Here is a 16,813-nt window from a genome sequence, read left to right as displayed (position 1 = left end):
GAGACCACCTTCACTAATACACGCGGGCCGAGGGACTCGCTCAAACCGTCAACCGGCGCCTCCCCTATCACGTGCCGTTGCTGTTGTCCAGGCTGTGAAATAGCACCGCTGGTGAAAACCACTTCAGAAGGAGGCCTTCTGAGTTCTATATGAAATTCTACTTTACAGAACATTGTTGGATAAGATTCTGGAGGATATTTCTTCTTATTTTATTTATCAAATAGAATACTGCACCCCAATCACTACAAAATAATTATTTTTAATATAAGGGATAGCATATCCAATAATATTTAAACAGAAACCAAGGAGACCTTGGTATCACATAGCCAGTCAACATAAACTGTTATTATTTATGCAAACACACTGTAAAATTACTCTAAATCTTCAAAAAAGATTTTAGGTTGTCATGAACATATAAAATGGGAAAAACCTAAAGTGAATATCAAGATTTCATTTTTTAGTTCACAAAATTATTAAAATAAAGTTCCCTTCCATAAACACAGAAGAATTGGCCAGAGTAAGAAAATGGGAAATTAAACATCAGTTTCTACCTTGGGAAAGACATGATCGATCTTTTTTTTTTTTTTTTAAGTATTTCAATGACAGGAATTTCTCTAAAGGGATTAAACTTTTCTTGTCTAATGACATCTTGAAAACCTATAATGGTTTATCGCTTGCCAACTAAATTTGGAACGCATGAAATAAACTCCCCGTGCAAAATACTTTTATACCAGAAAACAGGTAATGCATATTCTGATAGAGAGCAAAAGACAAGTGCTTTATTACGAGAACCGTTCAAGTCGAAGTTCAGTGTGCACCAGTGGGAGGGAGGGAAGGTTTGCATCAACTGTTTGGAATGAAGACTAGGTTAAAAGGGGGGCTACGCAGCTGCTTGTTTTTTTCCAAACACTACCTTTTGCTAAGGCAAAAATACATTTCATTTGAGAACAGAACCGTTACAGAAGAAAGCTACATCACAGTACAGTACAGAGGGTAAAATTCATCCTAGTCTGGAAGCCATCAGGGAATGACATGTCACCTACACTCGGAACTTCCTAACGTAGGTCAGAATTACAGTATTTATCACAGCTTTATTTCCCTTGAAACTGATAAAATCTAAATACGCTTTCGATGTCTCGGGAGTGTGCGGGTGGGGCCCATATGTTGATATTACAGTAATTACAACATTAAATAACATTGCACAGTCAACCGCCACTCCAAGGTTAATTCAGTATAAAAAAACAAGTAGTAAAATGTACCTTTACTAGTGGTTTTACATTGCATATATCACTAATGACGAAAGAAAAGTAGGCAAATGCCCAGTTACACGGCCGCACATTATAGGCTAACGATGTGGAAGCAATACAAGGAATGTGGCAAAATCTTAAAAACAAACAGGTTACATGGGAACAAAGTGAACAGCCACGTAAGCGTAAATCAACAGTATCACCGTTATATAAATAGTATGTTTTGCTCAAAAGTCTCATTAAGTACTTACAGATATTACCGTGGCAGGGGGCATATGAAGACAATGGGAAGAAGAAGAGGCAAACGTTCCCAATGCCAGTTAATTCCTGAGGTGGCATTATTTCTTAACTGCTGCATTGATCAACGCTGGAAAAATGGGCATGTGCAATGAAGGAGTCCCAATATAATCATATTTCCGCAATTACGCTGTGGTATTCTGAAGGCAGCAAACCTAAGTGACAGTTTACATCGTAACAGTCCGAGGAAGTATTTATTCTTCTTAATTTTGCTGCTACAGTTAGCAGTGGGCCAGAAAACACTTAGACGTTCCAAAGAAATTTGATCTAGGTTTAACTTTTTCCCCCAGTACTTCTTAGTTAGCTCAAGGCAAAGCTATTATTTATTTTCATGTACTAAGTGCCAACACTGTAAACATTTTGTACCTTTTCAACTAAACCTTGTTAGATAACAAGGATAAGAGCAAAGAATAAGCAGGAATAATCTATGTATAATAAAAGCCGACCTATTCATCAGCTTTTGGCTTAAATTTATGTATGATTTTAAAACAATTTTTAAAAGTTCATGCTATAGGTGTAAAGACTATTTTTGGGTACTTTTAAGTCTGGACACAATTTTCAAAACTACGTGATGGAGGTAAGAATTTAAAAAACCCACCAAAATGTAAATAACAGGGAAGAACGTTTTTCCAACTCAAAGCATCAAACATACATTTGAGTGCAGAAATCTAGACGACTATACAAGGTTTTAAGCAATCATCTGTTTTATTATACAATTCTATGAACAGAAAATGAACAGAAATACACAATATACTTACCTGTACATGTGAACCTACGCTTTTTAGCTACAGATATTTATTAGAGTTCACACTGACTTTAATTTTACAGTTCATAACTATGTATAACCTTATTGCATTGAGGGCAAATTCTACAGAGGGAGTTTCACAGGCCAAGCCCATTTGGCATTACCAGTACATTCAAAAACTGTACCTCATATATGGACGCATCTTCCCTGATCCTGTACATCTGGGTTGCTTTACAGCTTAAGCTCATTTGCAATTTTGGATGCAATGTTCTTAAAGGCAATAGAGGTCCCCGATATTCGTTTGAAGCGGACCCCGTTAAGCGACAGCCGCGGCAGCTTGCAGACTTCCATCTCCCACTGCACGAGGCTATCCTGCCTGGCGTCTCCGTGGACACAGAAAAGCAAAAACCTCTCCTTTTGTTCGTAATCACAGTTATTAGCATCTAACACTTTGCGGATTTCTCGCATCATGTCATTGGGGTCCATGGAACTAGTGGTCTTCATGCTCCACGTGAACCGCAGAGAACGCGGCTTGGAGTCTTTGGCCTCTTCTTTGTCTCTTTCTTTCGGTTCCCCTGATGTGCTTCTGGGAGGAGAGGGCAAAGGGGGAGAATGAAGAAAAGTACATCCAGCAAAGACATTAAAACGCACATAAAATCTGAGTTCAGTGCCTAGTAAAACCACCCGCTTTGCAGACTACCTTCGGGCAGACAGAAAGATGCAGGTTACCCTGCTGTTTCAAAAACAGACTCCGGGAGGCCATCTGTTTTGACTTTTATTAATATCTTCACTTTAAACCAGCATACCTTCTTAAATATGTTTGTTTGTGGAAAACAAATTTGTAGCCGAAAGGGAAGAATTTCGTACTTCTTTCAGTTCCTTACATGTCTGCTTAATTGTGTAAATGCTGATTCTCTGTGTTCTGTACATATGTATAAAACAAGGACCACTAACATCCCCCTGGTAAATACATATTTTTGAAATATGAAGAAAAGTATCCTTTTTCCTGCCTTTTTTGGGGGTAAAAGGAAGACTGGAGACAATGACTACAGAGGGGAAAATTATTTATAACTGATAATGTTGAGAAAGAATAAACCAGCCAACCAACCTAGTGCCATCAAGTCAATTCCGGCTCATAGCAACCCTACAGGACAGAGTAGAACTGCCCCACAGTGTGTCCAAGGAGCGCCTGGTGGATTTGAACTGCCAACCTTTTGGTTAGCAGCTGTAGCTCTTAATCACTATGCCACCAGGGCTTCCTGAGAAAGAATGTTGTATGGCAACTATGTAAAAATGTCAGGTCATGGCACTCTTCTTGATATCCTCCAATGGTCTCCCATTTCACTTATTAAAAACAACAACAACAACAACAACAAAAACTAAACCCCTTGCTGTTGAGTTGATTCCGACTCATAGCAACCCTACAGGACAGTGTACAACTGTCCCCTAGGGTTTCCAAGGAGTGGCTGGGGGATTCAAACTGCTGACCTTTTCGTTAGCAGCCATAGCTCTTAAGCCATAGTCTACAAGGCCCCACATGACCTAGGCTCCAACTCCTACCCCCGCCCCACATCTCCTGCTATTTTCCTCCACAATGGTCTCCGTGCTGTCCCTTAAACACACCGGTGTGTGCTGGCCTTCTGAGGGCTTTCCCACAGGTTCTTCTCCCTGCCAGGAATACTTCCCCCCCAGACAGCTGCCTGGCTAATGCCTTCACTCACTTCTCTCAAATCTCTGCTCTCTCTCTCCCTGAGTCCTACCCTGTCCACCCTATCGCACCCCCCAGTCCCACCCTGGCATGGCTGACCCCCTGACCCTACTTATTTCTTGTCTATGGCACTTCGCACATTCTCGCATATGACTTAATACATCTATTTTTAGGTTTGCAATTTATTGTCTGACTCTGTCACTAGATTATAAATTCCAGGAGGGCAAAGCTCTGTTTTGTTTGCTGGTGTGTCTGAGGCATCTAGAGCTGTGCTGGGTGCCCGGTAAAATGCTCAACACATGTTTGTGACGTGAATTAGCCTCACTGAATTGTGCTTATTATATATCTTCCATAAATAATGTAAAACCAGAAAAACTGTTTCAAATAATCACAGAAAAGGTAAAATTAATAGATTATTAATCAGAAGATCCAGTAATTACATTTGTTGAGTCATTATCCAAATATGGATGGATGTTTCTATTTTAACTTGTTAACCTATCTCACTTCATGTATTTAAGAAATGATACACTGCATGATATTAAGATACATACATGTCACATCAATATATGTTAATGTATACATGGAGCCCTGGTGGCGCAGTGGTTAAGAACTTGGCTGCTAACCAAAAGGTCAGCAGTTCAAGTCCACCAGCCACTCCCTGGAAACCCTATGGGGCAGTTCTACTCTCCCCTAAAGGGTTGCTATGAGTCTGAACTGACTTGAGGGCATCTAACAACAACAACGTATACATTTATATGTGTGCATGCATATCCCCCTTATTTCTAGGTGGTATCTCAGCTCCTAAGGCTCTGCAAATTGTGCAAGCTTCAGAAAATAAACTTCCAAAGACTGTTACATAAGTATGGAAAGTATTTACTTCAATATCTTCTGTATTATTCTTTCTTTGCTCAATGAACCTAAGTATTGCATCAGAGGTCTTTTGGGGCTTGTAAACTCAACAACAGTCATTTATCAGGACCACATATGTCACTAGATTATGGAATCAATGTGTCAGAGCTGGAAGGGACTTTAGAGATTACATGACTAAACACTCTTGAACTGAGATCCAGAAAGCTCAGATGACTTTTCTAAGGTCACAGAGCTAATGAGCTGAAAAGTGAAGACAAGAAATCAGGTCCCCTGATTCCAAGACTAGTTTTCCTTCCACTGCACCAAGGAAACCCTGTGACCTTAACAAAACAGGCATAGGCAAGATGATTTTTTCTGCGTATATCTCAATTGCACTACCATTGGGAATGTTAATTGGAGAAAGCTCCTGGAAATACGGACACTAATAGTAACCGCCAACATTTACTGAGCACTTACTAGGAGCCAGGAGCTATTCTAAGTGCCTAAGTGCATCATTTCTTTATTTACCCCTCCCGACAATGCTATGAGGCAGGTGGAATGAAGAAATGCAGGCACAGAGAGTTCAAATCCCAGAGCTAGCTGAGTGATAGGACACAGCCTGTCTCTTAACCATCCTGTCACGCCATCTATCTGAAACGAGAGATCCTCATTATAACTGGCTCCATCCCACCTACGCTCCTTACTCTTTCTTCATCTCTAAAATGGATACTTTTCATCCGGGCGTTGTGAGGATCAAATGGCCAGCACAGTACCTTATGGAGAATAAGAATTCAATAGGTCTTCGTTCAAAAGCAAAAAAGAAAACAAAACCTCAACCAAAGGGAATGCAAAAAATGCTTTGTACATATTTGTAAAAGATCAGTTATTCAATCCTTATAACGTTAATAAAATTGCCTCATCATATTAGATGGATGAAAATGTAGGAAGGCTAACTGCAACATTAGCCGCTACTCATGGTACCATGGCACTGTTGGAGGTTTAGAGGAAACACAGGGGGAGAAAGGGGCTCAAAACAAAAGTTCTCCAAGTTTATGGGATAAAAAACAAAACCCAGTGCCGTCGAGTCGGTTCCGACTCATAGTGACCCTACAGGGCAGAGTAGAACTGCCCCATAGAGTTTCCAAGGAGCGCCTGGCGGACTTGAACTGCCGACCTTTTGGTTCACAGCCATAGCGCTTAACCACTATGCCAGTTTATGAATAGGCAGAAAAAAAGTTACAAACGTTTTTCCTGCATCCCTTGGGCTTCCACCAGGTGACTCAGGTACGTTAACTCAGTAAAGAATCGTTTCAACTGTAACGACTAAACGCTAACATGGCATGGTTTTTAAAAAAGGGCTACATGGGAATGCTGACTGAAGTTTCTGCAAAGCCCACCATGTTTTACATTTCAAAAGGTGAAAAAAGGAGAAATGAAATCTGAGATACGTGTTCAGCTGCTCCAAAAGACTTCCTGAATGATAAGCAAGGGCGTCTGTCCTACTGAGGAGCTACCTGTCAAGGTCTGAGGTTTGTATTTTATCTCTTAATGCTTATGTGTGCTCAAAATAATTTAGTACATCATTTCTGAAACCTCCCATTCATAAAACAGGAACACAAGTACCAACAGGTCCCTAACGGGGCTCCCAGACCAGCAGCACCAACATCATCTGGGAGCATGCTGGAAGTACAAACCTCAGCGCTCACCACAGAGGGCTGAGTCAGAACCTCTGCGGGTGGGCCCAGCAGTCTGTTTTAGCAAGACTTGTAGGTGACTTTGATCACGCTCAAGTTAGAGACCCATAGTCAGGGAGAATCCACAGCTAGTATTAAATGTCAGTAAGCCACAAAAGCACTGCAGGTAGAAAGTTCGAGATGTGCTCCGTGACTGCGTACTCACCTAAAATACATTACTGAAATCAAATCGTCTTACAAATTTGCTTACCTCTGTGTTAAGAAATTCTGGGCTATTTGACTTAGGGTAATTTTAGTCATATTATCTTAATGAGAAAAGGGTCGGTACATTGTAATCTATTAATTTTACTTCTGCAGGACATTATAGAACAGAATGGCTACTTCTTTACAAAGAATACAATTCATAATGTTTGGAAAACACAAAGTTAATTAACTTAAACTTAATTACATGCTAGGCAACGTTAGGAAACCTACCCCGATATAAAATTTAAAAAATACCCATCTTATCTAGCTATTATTTCTCTTCATGTTTACTAAGTGCTGTAGGTATTTCAGAAGCAGGTGTTCACACACACACAGGGACCTGCAGCGAAGGATTGATAGTGGCTCCTCACCTGGAGGGGTCGGTTCTGCCACTGGCTTCGCCTTCACTTGGATCCCTCAAAACAAAGTGAAGGTTGAGATTTAATGATAAAAGTGAAAAATATATCAAGAAAGCCTACATCTAAAATGACTTTTCACATTAACTTGCTGAGCAAACGTCTAGTTTTTCTACTACTGAGCAGCCGCCCACTCTGCCTCATGTTTGCATCAGAACTATACAGAAGGATCATTTATTGAGCGTCTACCGGGTGCGATCACAGATGAGATACTAGGTAAAAGTTCTGGATTTTTTTAAAAAACGTGATCTCCAATTTCTCAACCACGACATTTATTAAGGTCATAACTTATCTTTTGGTTTAGTTTAGTTCGACCCAAAGTTAAAACTATTTAGTAATTGTCAGCAGCAAGATTTGGCTTCATATTTGTCGTTAAATATAATTCTAGTAGTCGCTCAATTTAGGAAATAAATGAATTAAACTTGTAGTTAGAAATAAAGCTCAATACGTCTATAAGTCTTTCTAAAAGCAAATAACAGTTTGAAAATCAGCAATTACTTTATTCCAGAAGCTCTGTGAACAATTCATGCACATGATAAAATATTACAGCAAATCAACAGCTTACCAACAGACAGTTCTAAAAACACGGATTCAATCTTAAACAGAAACAGCCGTCTTACCTGGATATTCACCTGCGAAATACACAGCAAAAGCCCAGAAAAACTCTACTAATTGTCCTTGTGCTGAATGTCATTCATATTTTTGAAGTGTAACAAAATTTTAACCGTTTTTGTGATTTTTGTGTAATTAAGCATACACACAAAAAAGTTACAGTAAGTTTAAATATATTAAGAGATGGCTTGTGACAGAAAAAGAAAATCTTAAGAATCTGGGAGAATCACCAACTTCAACCCTTAAGTTAACGTTTTTTAACATTTTAACCATTCCAGAAACGTTTATATTATTTCGGTAAAATAAATGCAACAGAAGCAAAATCAGAGCCACTCCTCTTCCTTCAAACCAATAAGCCACATCCCCAAACCAAGCTCTAAAACCACCACTCACCGTTGCTAAAAATATGAATTCCTCACGTCTCTTGGAACCTTTATAGGCTCTTTTTGCTAAACATAATGTGTAAAAACCACTTACCAATCTGAATTCAAAAGGATAAAATATATTCTCACATTCAAATGGGATTTCTTAAATTTCTATTTTTTTTATAACTGGCATTTTCACTGGGAAGTATAATAAAAACTCAATCCCACCTAAACCAATCTATTTTTCTTATAGCACACTGAAACAAACAACACACTTCGGAGCAGGCTCAAAGTGAAAACGCATATTCTCAGTTACATGAAGATATACGGATATATGCCGAGGGCAGCACACCAACTTGGCGGGAAAAGCAGTAATGCTGTTGACTCCGCTGCTTAGATAAGTAAATAGTTTAACAGGAAGGGGCATTAAGTCTCACGGGACTTCCCTGTGTTACTCACACTTTGCCCAATAAATCAGTGTTAGCAGACACCTATTCCACTGTCGTTGAACTTCAGCCATTAGGCATGGAATGACCCGAGACCCCACTTAACCTGCTATACTTCTTGAAATTGCATCTGACTCATCGACCTTGTTTCCCATACTCTGTTCCTCCCTTCCTGGATGCCACTGGGAAGACCGGCTGGAAGGATTTCCGCTACTTGGCAATTGCTGTTTCAACCAGCCCAGCATCTCTGCTCTAACCGGCTGCGGTGGCAGGCAGGAGGGGACGCGTACAGAAGGCACAGCTGCTGTAACACCACGTACGGTGCAGCAGGACGCGACAACGTTTAAAGCTTTTAGAAAGTCAGACACCTTATACATAAACTCACTGCTGTCGAGCTGATTCCAACTCATAGCAACCCTATAGGACAGAGTAGACCTGGCCCATAGGGTTTCCGAGAAGCAGCTGGTGGATTCAAACACCTCACTTTCTTGGGTTACCAGCCACGCTCTTAACCACCGCACCACCAGGACTCTGCCTTGTAGATATTAAAAAAAATGCCGTCGAGTCGATTCCGACTCATAGCGACTCTATAGGACAGAGTAGAACTGCCCCAATAGGGTTTCCAAGGGGTGCCTGGTGGACTCAAACTGCTGACCTTTTGGTTAGCAGCCATAGCTATTTACCACTACACCACCAGGGATACCACCTTATATACAGCAATATGTAATTGGCTGAACTGATTAGATTATTCTCCATATAACAGTGAAGCTATTGTCAGAAAATCACAAAGCTTGATGTAATCTCCACTTTATACAGCAGAGACCGTATACACTTGATACAAAACCTATCCAAAGCAAATGGTTCTAAATGTTATTGAAAACATTTTTGAGATGGTTAAGTCTATATCCTCCCTTTATAAATGTTTCCAGTGTAAACACTTCGTGACATTCTTTCCTAAACCAGAAAACAACAGTCTTCTGTAGTCATTTCGGGCACACAGTCTCTGTACTGGCCCAGGAGACTACTAACTGGTGTTCTCTTTGCAATAATGGCTTCCAAATACATACACGATTAACCTGATTTATTCTTTATCCTCCCCTTCAAAAAACTTAAAAATCCAAATTATTTTATTTTTTCCTTATAAGATCCTATTCTTTTCCTTTAGTGGCATACAACCTAGTTGGTCCCCAAAGTCTGTGAAGAGCTTTGGCTTCCAAGTGTCACAGCCAGCCCTGGCCCAGTTCTGGTGCAGGTCACACGGGTTTCGTGGTGTGGGTTCCATCCCTGCAGGCTCTGGGGCACAGCCGAGGGAGGAAGGAAAGGCAGGATGTGAACCCAGGATGGGCGTAAGGAGGACAGACACATGGGAAGAACTGATAACCTGAGCAGTGAGTTGAGAACATTAAAGAATAAGGCTGGTGTATCTCCTAAACACTGAGAAATTCTGTAGTTCATCACCAGCCCTCCCAGAATTTGAATTCGCTGCAAATGGAGAAAGATCAGCTGCAATCCCCGCCCGTCAGCTACTGAAGAACTCAGCAGGCTCATTCCCGGTGCTGAGACCAATGCTCTGCCTGCCTCCCTGCACTGCCTCATCTGTGGCACCTTACACAGCCCACCCTCAGGCTCCCGAAGGCCACGTCAGGGAATACCTTCTGCACTGTGGTAAACACGAACGTATCTGTAAAACCAGAGCTGTTCACTTGGTGACAAGTGGCTCTGGAGAACTGGGGATTTTTCTCTTCCTGGTCTAAATCCAGAATTAATCAAAACCAATCCCCACTACCATCGAGTCGATTCCAACTCACAGCGACCCCACAGGGTTTCCAAGGCTGTAATTCTCTATGGAAGCAGGCTGCACAGCTTTCTCCCTCGGAGCTGCTGGTGGTTTCGAATTGCCAACTTTTCAGTTAGCAGTCAATTGCTGTAACCACTGCGCCACCAGGGCCCCTTGAATTAATTAAAATACCTATAAAACCACATTAAAAAACTCTACCAAATTGTTGACAAAGGACCTGCTTCCTTCACAGAACGTACCAGAATTTGTTATGACCTTGGTGGGTTGCTCACTTTTTAAACTGCCTTCCCCGTTATTCACCTGTTCACTCAATAAATGTTCACTGAGGGTCTACTATGCATCAGGCACTGTTCGAGAACTTGGGGACCCAGCAGTAAACAAGACAAAAAAGTCCCTGCTCCCATGGAGCTTATTTGCTAGTTGGGAGACAGTCTACAAATAAGTGAAGTGTATGTAGCATGTCACTGAGTGTTAAGTGCTATGGAGAAAAATAAAGCTGGGAGAGGGGACAGAGAGTGTGTGTGTGTGTGTGTGGCGGTGGGGTGGGAATGTGATTTTAAACACGGTGACTGGGGAAGGAATCTCTTGAAAAAGTGGTATTTCAGCAAAGACCCGAGGAGGTGAAGAAGCAGCGATTCATGCAGACACACAGGGAGGAGCATTCCAGACAGAAGGAGGAGGAACACAAAACCCCGAAGTAGGGGTGTGCCTGGTGTGCTGGAGGAGCAGGAACACAAAACCCCAGGGCAAGGGTCTGCCTGGTGTGCTGGAGGAGCAGGAACACAAAACCCTGGAGCAGAGGTCTGCCTGGTGTGCTGCAGGAGCAGGAACACAAAACCTGGAGCAGGGGTCTGACCGGTGTGCTGGAGGAGCAGGAACACAAAACCCTGGGGCAGGGGTCTGCCTGGTGTGCTGGAGGAGGAGGAACACAAAACCCCAGGAGCAGGGGTCTGACCGGTGTGCTGAAGGAGCAGGAACACAAAACCCCGGGGCAGGGGTCTGCCTGGTGTGCTGGAGGAGCATTAGTGCCCCCTCTGGCTGGGGCAGTATCACAAAGGGGAAAAGTGGTAAGAGACGGGGTCAGGGCACAAACAGATAGCGAGACCATGGAGGGTCTTGTAGGCCACAGTGAGGGCTTTGAATTGTATTCTGAACACAGCGAAAGCTATTTGAGGGTATTCAACTGAGAAGTGACAAGATTAGACTTCCACTGTTGAGAACAGCCTAGGAGGACAAGATGCAGAAGCTAGGAGACCTGTCGGGAGGTGGAAGACTGACAGTGCTTTAGGCTGTGATGGCAGCAGGGCAAGTGGGGGACGCAGGCAGATTCTAACAACACTGTGACAGTAGAGCCCACACAACAGGCTGGTGGATTTCACGTGTGGTGTGTGCAAGAATGACTCCAAGGTGTATGGCCTGAGAAACTGAAAGGATGGTGTTACCTCAAGTGGTGAAGGATGAGGGAGGGACAGGTTTGGGGTAGAGGACTGGGAGTTCGGTCTTGGAAACACGGAGAGGCTGAGTAAGCATTTGGATAACATGAGTTTTCAGTTCAGAGGAGAGACGGGGCTAAAGGTATACATTTGGGAGTTAACATAAAGAAGGAATCGAAAGTCCTGAGCCTAAATGAGCTCACCAAGACAGTGAAGACAGCCAGAGAAGAAAATGTGCCTAAAATGGTGCCCTGGGGCATTCTGCTATTTAAAGGTCAGGGAGAAACTGCAAGAGAGCGTGAAAAGGACCAGCAAAGTGGCCCAAGAAGGGATGGCTAGTTTGTGAGGTAGGAGGAAAACCAGGAGCCAAGTGTCGAAAGTGATTCAACTGTGTGGAGATTCCAAGTTACGCACAGAAGGCCGGGGCCACACCACGACCCCATAAAGTGCCTAGCACATAGTAGGTCTCCACATATTTGCTGAATGGCTACACAGAGATCCTTTATTCTCACCTCCCAACAGACAATCCCTAAGGCACTTTCTTGCTCTGGTATTCTGTCTCCTTCCTTGTGGCCTCGTGCTCTTTCCCTACGTTTCCTCTAGAGTCTACACTTTTATAGCCAGAGGTAAAGAAGAATTTTGCACAATGCTTAACCACAATTAGTATTCAAGCTTTAAATTTCAAATTCCCACCTCCCCTCTAGTGTTAAAATTAATCCTTTAACCATGAGAAGGTACTAGCTTTTAAAAATGGCCTTACGGAGTCAATTCAATTCCACAAGCAGAAGCTAGGATAATTTGAGGAGAACCCTACGGGCAGGGAACTCCGTGGCCTGAGTGACTTGGGTTAGGTCTTTCTTTCTCAAGGGGCCATATTGTATGGTAATTGTTGATACAAAATCATGGATTGATACAGTGAAAAAAAATCACACTGCATTTTAAGATTTAAAGTCTTAAATTCAGCTGTGTGATCCTGGGCAAACTGACTCATAGAACAGCTCCATGACAAGACCAGGGCCTAAAACAGCTTCTTCTCTTTTCTATATCCATGCTTTAAAATCCTAGGGACACTAAGAAAATTGAGAATTAAGTATTTAATTAATATGATTAAGCAAATATAATAATTTCTTACCATCACTTAAGGCTCAGCTCAAATAAGCTATACGGTGTGGCGTCCTAACTTTCTCCCTTGTCAGAAACCACCATGCCTTCCTCTGGGTCCCTGGCACAGTGCTGGTGCTTCTTCTTGGTAGACATTTTTCTATTTTCTACTACAGTTAGTTGTTGACATGTCAGCTCCTTTAAAGAGTGTAAGAATCTTGAGGGCACAGGTGCTGCTTATCCATCTTTTTAGGCTGATCTACACCTAGCACAGTGCTTTGTATATAATAGGATTTAGTAGGCATTTAATACCCACTGCTGTTGAGTCAATCCTGACTCGTAGCAACCCTACAGGACAGAGTAGAACTGCCCCATAGGGTTTCCAAGGTGGTTTTGAACTGCTGACCTTTTGGTTGGCAGCCAAGCTCTTAACTACTGCACCACCAGGGCTCCAGGCATTCAGTAGGATATAATAATAGGTCAGATTTATATCAGCTTGGGCTGGGTTCAGCAACTTGTATAATCCATGTGTACTTTACATTCATGCTTGTTTTATAGAAAAGAATATGATTTTACCATTTTATTAGAAGTTACATACTTCATTTTGCTTTAACTGTTAGGATGTTAAGATGTTATGAAGTAAAATCACGTATGTCGTCTGTGAGTGGAGTAGGTAGTGTTCTTATACAAAGAAGGAAAGGGTGAACAATGTATTAGTGATGAATTACAAAGTATTGTTAAGGGCTATTAAACAGAAGCTCATATTTGATTCTTTTTTCTAAATTGAGGGAATTTTAAATAGGATATCATCTTTTTTTTAAAAACACACATTTCAATGTCAATCTGTTTTTTTTTTTTTTAGTTCTACTTTACAGAATTTTAAAATTCTCATGCTGTCTAGTTTCTCCCTGCCCCTCCCCCTCTCTCTTAAGGAAAAAGACTTTGTACCTTCCTGTATGTTTTCTTCCTCCTGCTGAGAAGATCTATTCTAATGAAATGACATGAAACCATTTTTGAAAATCAATACAAAGATTAAAGAAAAAAGAATGCATGTCCTTCACAGGCCCCAGGGGAAGGAAAACCCGACGGCCCACTGGTACTGACCTGCGAACGAATCTGGACGTGATTTTGCTGATGATGCCAGTTGACGTCCCCCTTCTGGCATGTGGAAAGGCGCCCGTTTCGTGGGAAGGTGAAGCAGGTGGCTCGGTGTGAGCAGCGCTGCGTCGTTCCCGGAGCTGTTCCCCGTGGAAGGTGCTTCGGCTGGAGCTCCCTCGGGGAAAGCGGGTCCGGTCTGGGGTGGTGGCGCTAATACTGTGAGCAGATGGGGAGGGGGCAGGTGCCCTCTGGGTTGCACTGCTGCGACAGATTAAGATACATTACTTGGAACACGGACGGTGAAAGCTTTCACTCATGCTATGTAAAAAAAAAAAAAAAAATTGTCCACCCTATTTTCCTTGTTCACATTAAGGATGTGATGTGTGGGTTAACTATAGAAATGTTCAGAGAGGGACACCATTTCAGTTTAAAATTAAATGTCTTTTATAAAAATTTGGTAACTAAAGACTAAGAAATGACTGAACCAGAGGCAGTCTCAGGGATGCCAACCCTGGGCAGCTGTGTACAGTCTCACTATTCTCCCTCTCTTTCTCTACACATGATACTGTTTATTTGATGAGCCAGTCTGCTATTCAGCTAAAAGATGACCTCATGGAATAATTTCAGCTCAAGGTTTAAAGAGTATCTCAGGGCGATAGTCTTGGGGAGTCCTCCAGTCTTGACTGGTCCAGTAAGTCTAGGCTTTTTAAGAACTTGAGCTCTGTTCCACATTTTGCTCCCATGTATTATGTTTCTGATCAGAACTGTCAGTAGTGGTAGCCGAGCACCATCTAGTTCTTCCAGTCTCAGGGTAGATGAGGCTGTGGCTGGTGTAGACTATTAGTCTTGTAGATTAGCTTCTTCTTTGAGTCTTGGTTTCCTTCTTTCTCTTTTATTCTGGATGCATAGATACCAATGGCTGTATCTTAGATGGCTGCCCACAAGCTTTTAAAACCCCAGATGCTACTCACCAAACTAGGATGCAGAACATAACTTTATGTACTATATCATGACGACTGACTGAGTTGTCCCACAAGACTATGGCCCTAAACCTTCAACTCCAGAAAACCTATCCTGTGAAGCATTTGGTTAAGTTTAAGACGTATCTGGGTTTGTGCCCTCTATGTGCTTTATTGAGGAGCCCTGGTGTTGCAATGGTTAAATACTCAGCTGCTAACCGAAAGGTCAGTGGTTCAAACCCACCAGCCGCTCTGCAAAAGAAAGATGTAGCAGTGTGCTTCCATAAAGATTATAGCCTTGGAAACCCTACAGGGTGGTTCTGCCCTGTCCTACAGGGTTGCTATAAGTCAGAATCGACTTGATGGCAACAGGTTTTTATGTGCTTTATTGTATATATGAATATATATGGATGCATACACTTACATATATGCCTACATACATACATCTACACATGCCCACACATACACACACCTATATGCTTGTATGCATACATACACATACGTAGCCACACTTGCTTGTTAGTTGTTGCTGCCACACGCTCTCTATTAACTTACATTGCTCAGCAATGTGCAACAGGAATTTTGTCGTTTATCAAAAAGCTTTTGAACAGAATAATTTTCCATGTGTAATTTAGGGCTCAGTGACAGCATAACACATGACACTACCAGTATGAGTAACGAACCTAACTATCAAAGGATTAGAATGTTCAGATGTCCCTAAATTTGAGAAAACCTAAAAGAGATGAATAATAGAAAAGCAGTCATATAATTTTATACCTGGAAGGGCTCTCTGAGGCCATGTTTTACTGATAGACTGGCGGCCTAAAGCTCAGTTTTATTTAAAACAAGTAGCTGGTGGGAGCCAGGACGATTACGCTGGTATCTCAATTCCGGGACTAGTGTTTTTGTTTTTACTGTTTATTTTAAATCATAAAAATCTTAATTTACCTAAATGATAAATTAGGCAGCAGTACTTAACCTTTCAGATGGATTTAAAATAAGATCCTCAGAGAGAATTCCTCTAGTTTAGCCTTTAAGCAACATTTTTGATAAGAGACAAAGCATGCTGTTAGCTAATGTTGTTATTGCTAGGTGCTGTCGAGTTGGTTCCGACTCATAGTGACCTTATGTACAACAGAACGAAACACTGCCAAGTCCTGCACCATCCTCACAGTTGTTATTATGCTTGAGCTCATTGTTGCAGCCACTGTGTCAACCCTTCTTGAGGGTCTTCCTCTCAATGTTAAAATCCCGCTTTTCCCCTGCCACAAACACCCAATCTTTTAAGAAAGCGCTTCACGTGATGGTGACTATTACTGGTCTTCATACGGTGTTGTATTTTTAAAAACAATGAACAACAAACAAAATGAAATGCAGCCAGCACGTTACCTAGGTCGGTAAGCTTCGGAGCTGTCTTTAATGGTGGGCAGTGTAACTTTAACAGGGTGGCCGGAAGCGGACATGGACTTCTGGTGGCGAGGTCGTGCCGAGGGCACAGCGGAAGCCACAGCAGACCCTGCAGAGGACATGCTGCTGGCAGACATCTCAGTAAGGCTTTCAGCGTGAACCACGGAGAAGACCACAGAAACAGAGAAGAAGAAAAACGATGGTTTACTCAACTTTAAGAACCCGATTTTTAAAAATACAAACTGAGTGACACCTCTCATGACTGAAACATGTGAAAGAAATGGGCAGCTATTAACGACCAATGAAACAACTAATGTCCAAAGTGTAAACTTTTAACCTTCAACCCTGCTACCATTTATCACCACCTTCCATGGAAAACATTTCATACACATTTG

The 16,813-nt window shown here is 42.0% G+C and overlaps 1 protein-coding gene across 8 annotated transcripts in view; it reads right to left on the bottom strand.

Annotated features, from left to right (window-relative positions):
* Positions 1-678: 678 nt before the first annotated feature.
* MARK1 (microtubule affinity regulating kinase 1) overlaps positions 679-16,813 on the bottom strand; it is a 153,887-nt gene continuing 137,752 nt past the window's right edge. For 5 of the 8 annotated variants that reach the window (XM_049867993.1, XM_049867995.1, XM_049867987.1 and 2 more), the window contains 4 exons: positions 16,401-16,565; positions 14,059-14,313; positions 7,155-7,199; positions 679-2,875 (listed from right to left, as the gene is read on the bottom strand). In XM_049867993.1, the coding sequence (XP_049723950.1) occupies positions 2,521-2,875; positions 7,155-7,199; positions 14,059-14,313; positions 16,401-16,565 (820 nt within the window). In that variant the 3' untranslated portion in view covers positions 679-2,520. The remainder of the gene's footprint in view (positions 2,876-7,154; positions 7,200-14,058; positions 14,314-16,400; positions 16,566-16,813) is intronic. The other 3 variants (XM_049867988.1, XM_049867990.1, XM_049867991.1) reach the window with 3 other exon arrangements.

This window comes from Elephas maximus, chromosome 24, assembly GCF_024166365.1.
Source record: "Elephas maximus indicus isolate mEleMax1 chromosome 24, mEleMax1 primary haplotype, whole genome shotgun sequence".
NCBI classification, from domain to species: Eukaryota; Metazoa; Chordata; class Mammalia; order Proboscidea; family Elephantidae; genus Elephas; species Elephas maximus.
This window is presented reverse-complemented; position numbering and strand designations above follow the sequence as displayed.